The sequence below is a fragment of the Bison bison genome, unplaced genomic scaffold, assembly GCF_000754665.1.
Source record: "Bison bison bison isolate TAMUID 2011002044 unplaced genomic scaffold, Bison_UMD1.0 scf7180017864270, whole genome shotgun sequence".
Lineage (NCBI taxonomy): Eukaryota > Metazoa > Chordata > Mammalia > Artiodactyla > Bovidae > Bison > Bison bison.
This window is the reverse complement of record NW_011494842.1, coordinates 5,197,059-5,204,687: the sequence shown is the minus strand read 5'-3', so window position 1 is coordinate 5,204,687 and position 7,629 is coordinate 5,197,059. Positions and strand designations below refer to the sequence as shown.

Below are 7,629 nucleotides of genomic sequence, written 5' to 3'. Positions count from 1 at the left end.
ATTTCACTGTATTTTTCTTTTGAAGTATAGTTGATTTAATGTTGTGTTAATTTCTGCTGTACAGCAAAAAGATTTAGTTATACATATATATATATATATATATATATTCTTTTAAAAAATTATTCTGTTCCACTATGGTTTATCAAGGACATTTAATACAGTTCCCTGTGCTGGACAGTAGGAACTTATTGTCTGTCCATTCTTACATAACAGTTTGCATCTGCTCATCCCAAACTCCCACTCCATTCCTCCCCTCCCAAAGGCACTATCTGTATTTCACTGTGTTTTTAACTTGAATGTCTTTGATTTTAATGAGCATGGGCAACTCTGCCTCTGTTTATTCTCTACTTGTGTTTAGTCTTTATTGTAGTACCTATTTTGACATTTCTCCTTTCTTTTTCTATTATAGTATCTGTCTTATTTGTTTTTAAGAAATAAAAAAAATACTATACTCCAAACCAAGCACATGGTCACCACACGCTTTGCCAATATTTGTTGGCGCTTCCTGGCTTGTCTTCTTTATTCTCTTAAGATATCTTTTGATGAGCAGAAGCTGTTATTCTAATGAAGTTGATTAATAATTTCTTCTTTATGGCTTGTCATTTTCATGATTTGCTTAAGAAATCCTTTATACTTCCAGAGTCATGAAGATGTTCTCAGATTTCATCTCTAATGTATTGGTAGGATTGCATTTCATACTCAGAGCTTTAATTCATCCAGATTTAGTTTGTACAGGGTGTGAAGAATGGTCTAGCTTCATCTAAATTTTTCCCGGGGATACAACTCTGAGGGTTGAGAGCAGATTTTATTTAATCCTTTGGTATTTCCCTTCTGTTGTCCATGCCTCCCTAAGACAAGTGGCTGGTTGGGATGCAAGGCTGAACTAAATCTCACTCCACGGGCTCTCCCGCAGAGAATTTCGTGTACCAGTTTAAAGGCATGTGCTACTTCACCAACGGGACGGAGCACGTGAGGCTTGTGGCCAGACAGATCTACAACAAGGAAGAGATCCTGCACTTTGACAGTGACCTGGGCGAGTTTGTGGCTGTTACAGAGCTGGGCCGGGTGTGTGCGGAGATCTGGAACACCCAGAAGGACCTCCTGGCGGAGTTTCGGGCCTACGTGGACACGCTGTGTAGACACAACTACAAAGAGACGGCCGGCTTCACTGTCCAGCGGAGAGGTGGGCTTAGGACGGGCCGAGATGCCTTCACACAGAGCCTTGTGGGGAAGGACGCAGGAAAGTGGGCTTTTGTGGTTTCCCAGCATCTTGGGGGGACCAGGAGGGGTGTCAATCTCTAAGGAGGAAAAATGTTGGAAAATCTGGCAGGGCAGACTTGGGAGGGTGTGAAAATCATTGGGGGCTTCCTTGGTGGCGGTATTGGTAAAGAACCCACCTGCCAATGCAGGAGACGTGAGACGCATTGGGAACAGTGACTGGCAACTGCAATCCTTCGAATGTCCCAAGCCCTGGCCGTATCTGGTGGGGCTTCTGAGTCCCTCTCATCTCCTAGGTTCCACACCTTCCTACAGCATCTGACTCTTGTGTACTTCCTTCATCCTTACCCTCGCAGAAGTAATTCCTCCTCCTTAAAATGCTCTCCTTTTCTCCACCTTCCCTTTCTTTCTCTATTGAAATCTCTCATCCTTTTAGTCCCAACCTCAAGAGCAGTGCTTCTGTCAGCTTTTCTGGGGCAGCTGGGTGGAGCTGGCCTTGGTCCTCCAGCTGTGAGCGCAGCACACTCGGCATATATGTACCCATGCGCATGTATGGTAGGCATATACAGTTTAAACGTTATCCCGTCTAGTAGCAGATGCAAGCTATCATATACTGGATGGATGAACAACAAAGTCCTGCTGCAGAGCACAGGGAATGATGTTCAGTATCCTGTGATGAACCACAATGGGAAAGAATATGAAGAGAGTCTATATGTGTACACATATATAATTGAGTCACTTGGCTGCACAGCAGAAATGAACACATTGTAAATCAACTATGTGGTGGTTTAGTTGCTAAATCGTGTCTGGCTCTTGCGACCCCGTGGACTGTAGCCCCCCAGGCTCCTCTGTCCACGAAAATCTCCAGGCAAAAATACTGGAGTGGGTTGCCATTTCCTTCTCCAAAAAAATCAACTATACTTCAATAAAAATATCAATGGTACTTCAGTAATATCAACCCTACTTCAGCAAAAATTATCCAGTCTGTGTTACAAAGACCTTTCACATAAATGATCTTGTTCAAGAAACCAATGATTGCTAAACAAAGGTATTCTTCTCTTACAAAGTAGGCTAGCATATAAGCTAAATAAACCCAGAGCTGGAATTCTAATAGGTGACAAATATTTGTTATCTTTGTGTGTGTGTGTGTGTGTGTGCATGCAAGCATGTTAAGAGAGCATTATTTATAACAAAGCCTGAAAACAACCCAACTTTTTGTCAAGAAACAAATTGAGGCATAGCTATATAATAGACTACTAGTCAGCAATAAAAAGAAATAAAGAGGGATTTCCCTAGAGGTCCAGGGAAAGTGGGGTCACTCACACCTTCCAGTGCAGGGGCAGTGGGGTTCTTGGCCAGAGAACTAGGATTCCACATGCCATGTAGCAACTAAACCCATGTGCCAAACAAAATATCCATGCTGTAATGAAGACTCCCCTGCCACAGCTAAGACTTGATGCAGCCAAATACATAAATAAAATGTTAAAAAAAAGAAACAAGCGAATGGACAAATGAACTGAGTTATAACCATACAACAGAATACTATGCAACAATGAAAGGAACGGGAAACCATTACATGGATGGGTCTCATAGAAATTATGTTGAGATACAGAAGCCAGAAACAAAATAGCACATATGGTAATGTTCCATTTACATTAAATTACAAACATGTAAGATTAATCTATGGTGTTGGAAATTAGAATAGTAATTGCCTCTGGTTAGAGGTGGTGGTCGGATAAGGCAATGGCACCCCACTCCAGGACTCTTGCCTGGAAAATCCCATGGATGGAGGAGCCTGGTAGGCTGCAGTCCATGGGGTCGCCAAGAGTCAGACACAACTGAGTGACTTCACTTTCGCTTTTCACTTTCATGCATTGGAGAAGGAAATGGCAACCCACTCCAGTGTTCTTGCCTGGAGAATCCCAGGGATGGGGGAGCCTGGTGGGCTGCCGTCTATGGGGCTGCACAGAGTCAGACATGACTGAAGCAACTTAGCAGCAGCAGAGATGGTGGTATACCTGTTATCTGGTCTACTGTAGTTTCTAAGGACAGACTGCAGCCCCTGGTAAGAATTTCTTTGTTGCCTCATTCTCTAATTTTGTCTCTTTTCCTCCTAGTGGAGCCTACAGTGACTGTCTCTCCAGCCAGTACAGAGGCCCTGAACCACCATAATCTGCTGGTCTGTTCAGTGACAGATTTCTACCCTCGCCAAGTTAAAGTCAAATGGTTCCGGAATGAACAGGAGCAGACAGCTGGAGTTGGGTTCACACCTCTTACTCAGAATGGGGACTGGACCTACCAGATTCACGTGATGCTAGAGACAATTCCACAGCTTGGAGACGTCTACGTTTGCCACGTGGACCACCCCAGCCTCCAGAGCCCCATCACAGTAGAATGGCGTAAGGGCCGCTTCATTGACCCTACGGACTCGACAGGAAAGAAAAGGTTCAGGGAGAGCGCTGGGTCTGGTGGGGGTGGAGTCCGTCTTCATCCCTTGTGTCCTATGTAACTCCCTGATACAATTTCTGGGCTGGAAGTGACCGAGGACTAGATCCCAGTATCTCAAGTTGAAAGGCATCTGTTGAGTCCTTATCTCATTTCCCCCCCCAAGATGTGATGGTGGTCCCTTCACATGACCGGACCCCTCTCCCCTCTCCTCCAGGCTGCAGTTCAGCCTGAGTAATGTGCCTTCTGAAGTGTTCAAGCTCTGGGCTTTGACGTAGAGGCTGGTATCTGAAGTGACCCGTGGAGGACAGACAAACAGATGGACATGCCTCCTTGGGGCTACCAGCCTCCCCCCACCATCCATCAGAGCCCCCCGGGATCTTTGCCTGCCCTCCCCTCTTCTGTCTGGTTTCTGAGCCCCTCTGTCTCTTATACACACAACCAGACTCCAGGCTTCCAGACGAGGATGCTGTGGGCCGTGGGGACACTGACGTGAGGGCTTTTACTTCCAGGGGCACAGTCTGAATCAGCCCAGAGCAAGATGCAGAGCGGAATTGGAGGTTTTGTGCTGGGGCTGATCTTCCTTGGTGTGGGCCTTTTTGTCCACTTTTGGGATAAGAGAGGTAAGGCGCCTTGGGAGAAAAAGGGGGAAGACAGGTGCTGGGCTGAAAAGCCTCTGTTGATCCTTCTCTAGTGACTGTCTCAGTGACGTTGGGGTGATCTTCTTTTGTGGCAGTTGAATCCTTATTGTATGTGGGTGGGAGCAAAGAACGTTCTGGAACTGCCCCCCTCATTTCCTTTCGGAGGCTGAGATAAAGAGAGATGTTATTTTCTCACCAGCCGGGTGAATGAGTTTTTATTTCCCTTCCTTCCAGCTAGCCGATCCTGAGGCCTCATCCACAGGTAAGACCCCTCCCCTTCTGGTCCGGAACAATGACACACACAAGATAGAAAAAGTTGTGGAGCAGGTTGGACTGGACTCTGTCACCTGCCTCTGTTATTCCTTTCTTGGTCCACACCACATTCACTCATGTGAGTTGCGGTCAAGGAAAAGTCTGGAACCTTCTGTGCAGTCTCTGCAGGAGACCTCAGAAGTGGTTTCTCCAGAAGAGGACCCAGCCTTTCCTATCAGCCATTCAGGAGTGTCTGAATGATGCCCCAGACTCCACCATGACAGGAAGTACTCCTGAACTTGCCGGTAGGAGAAAGGGTAGGACCCACAGTTTTCACCCATCTGATAGTCCATGACCTGTGCTCAGAAGCTGGCCTCGTGGCCCTTCAAGCTGAAGATGTGTGTTCACTTTGGTAGAATATGGTCCTTCCTTAGTTCCAGGAGACATAGTGAAGAGCAGATGTTAGACGAGATTAATCTCAGTGTCCCCAAGGGAGCCAGAGGGGCTAGGGCTGAGTCTGCTTCAGGGGTGGGTGTGACTTATGAGTCCTGCGTCTGTCCTCCAGGTTCTTCTTCCTGGGGTCTGTCATGACTCTTCTCTGATCTTGTCCTGCGATTCTTCTCCGTGGTTCCTGCCTCCCTTCTCTCAGGACCTGTGAACAAGCCAGCTCCGCCCGCATCATCCATCAGGACCTGACTCCCGGTGACCCAGAAGCAGCTGTCATGTGCTCTTTTTGTTTCGATTTTTCCTGGATTTCTGCCCGTGACTCGGCTCTCCTCTTTGGCTCTCTGAGCTGCCTGCTGAGTCTGTTTGAACCATAAATGCCCTCAACAGGCATTTCTGATCTCGTTCTCTTCTGAAGACTGCCCGTGAATTCAGTGTCAGACTCTTATCTGTCCATCAAATAGTTTTCAAAATTAAATAGATTTGTGTATCCCTTGTGTTCCCAATTCTTATTGAGTGTGATGGTGGAATTCTTATTGAGTGGTGGTCCTGGGGAAACACTGACAAAGAAAAGGTCAGATTCTCAAGTTCAGTTAAGTCCCCAAGAAGGTCAGATCCAGGCAAGGAGACTAGAAAGTCATGGGTCCCCATCCTTGGTCTAATTCAGGTATCACGTAACAACATGAAGTGAGGTGTGAAGTAAATTCAGTTTTCCATCGTCTGTGGGTCCCGGAAGCTGGGATTGTGTGCAGCAGACTTTTCTGGCTTCTACTACAGTCTGACAGGTTTTTATATATTTGTGTAAGTGAAACGGTTTGGTCCCTTCATGGACCCAATGCCCAATGTGATGAATCAAACTGGTAGCAAATATCTTCTGTCAAGTGCACTGTCTCCCTGGGGCAAAAGATCAATAAAATTATTGCTCATTGAATCCAAACTATCGGAATGTATAATCAACAGTGGAAGCTTTTATTAGCAAGTATTTTTTTCCAGTGCATATGATGAAAACTCTCCTAAAATCAGCCTAACGGAAAACATTCATTTGGGGGTTTCATGTAATTGGAAAGTTCGTGTTCGGATTTGACTTCAGAAAAATGCCTGGATCCCAGGGTGTCAGTGAGACCGTCCCCCCTCTCTCTTAGCCCATCTCTGGGCCCTCTCCCTGCCTTCTGCCTCAGTCTCTCCTCTCAGCGTACCTCTCTGTAGCTCTCTCCATCTATATCTCTGTTTTCCTCTTTCTGTCTTTCTCTCCATTTCTCTCTTGCCGTCTGTCTGAAGGACCCTTTCTTTCCCTGTTAATCTATTCGTGGGTTTTCCTGTCTTTCTGTCTCTGTGAGTGCTTTGTTTCTTCTATCCATGTTTCAGCTTTGAGTGTTTCTCTTTCTCTGTTGCTACCTCTTCTTTCTCTCTGCCTCACGCGTGCGTTTCTTCACTTGCTGCACCCGCCTCTCAGAATCTCTCCCGTCCACCTCTGCACGCCTCACTCTGCTGGCTCACGTGCCTGACTGTCAGTCTTTCTCTTTCTGTCATTCTCTCTGCCCGTTATCTTTCTGTGTACATTCTCTCTTGATATTGTTTGTCTCTCTGCTTCTCTCTGCCTCCACTTCTGTTTTGGGATACGGGTTCCTTGCTTTCTCTGGCTCATGCTCTGTGTACGTCTCTTGAGTTCTGCTCTTCCCTGTTTGTGTCTCTTATTTTCTCCTATGGGAATCAAGCATTTTCCACATGGCTAGTAATACAGCCATCTCAAATTTTCAGCCCATCACCCAAACGACAAAAGACCATTATGTTGAGTTCAATTTAATGATCTAGATGAAGTCTAGGTATGAGGGACTCTGACTGACCAGGCTTTGGGCTTGAACTCAGTTCTCTGTCATAGATGGAGACTTTTTTTCCTTTCCCAAACCAAGGGTGGAAAAGAGTAAGACTGGATGGATAAGCAACACTTTCACCACCACCATCCATTATGCAAAACTTTGATACCTGAAGTTTCTCTGTCTCTGCTTTTCTGTTTGAAAAAAAAATTCAGAAGCTGTTTCCTCTATGTAGAATTTATATAGTCCATATACAACCAATGCTTTACTTTCCTATTCTAAAGGGAGAAATACCAGATCACATTGACCTCCAAATCTAGGATCTCTGATGATGTAAACTTCTTTTTCTACCATGGATAGGGCTCTTAGTGGTCCAAAAGCTGTGGTGAAATGATAAGTTCACCCCCTATTAATACAGGAAGAAATGATAGCATAACCACAAGACTATAATCATCAAATGAGTGAAAGGTTCAGAGTGCGTCCAACTCACTGAGCTGGCGGAGGAGCATCACAGGTCACAGAATCTGGCTGAACCCTGGCTCTGCTCCTGAGGAGGGTCTACGCTGCCCCGGTCCTACCTGGCCCCTCTGTGAGATGGCCCAGGATGGGGCTCTTCTGTGTCACACACTTTAGAAGTCCTCTTCATTTTGGTGGGTGTAAAGGGGCATGTGGCTTTGTGTGGGCACTCTGGATGCTGAGTACTATCTTAGGCATGTAAAATTCTTTTTTTTTTTTAATTTACCCAAGGCTTTTTTTTGTTTTTTAATGATTTGGAAATAAATTAAGGATACTATCTCGGTCTACCATTCTGAAGA

General features: G+C 45.7%; 1 protein-coding gene across 2 annotated transcripts in view; it reads left to right on the top strand.

Moving 5' to 3' along the window:
- LOC104994878 (rano class II histocompatibility antigen, A beta chain-like) overlaps positions 1-5,299 on the top strand; it is an 8,506-nt gene extending 3,207 nt beyond the window's left edge. Inside the window, exons 2-6 of one of the 2 annotated variants that reach the window (XM_010848568.1) lie at positions 914-1,183; positions 3,336-3,617; positions 4,176-4,286; positions 4,539-4,566; positions 5,122-5,299. In XM_010848568.1, coding sequence (XP_010846870.1) covers positions 914-1,183; positions 3,336-3,617; positions 4,176-4,286; positions 4,539-4,552 — 677 coding nt within the window. In that variant the 3' untranslated portion in view covers positions 4,553-4,566; positions 5,122-5,299. Of the gene's footprint in view, positions 1-913; positions 1,184-3,335; positions 3,618-4,175; positions 4,456-4,538; positions 4,567-5,121 lie in introns of those variants that run through there. The other variant, XM_010848567.1, reaches the window with a different exon arrangement.
- The last annotated feature ends 2,330 nt before the right edge of the window (positions 5,300-7,629 follow it).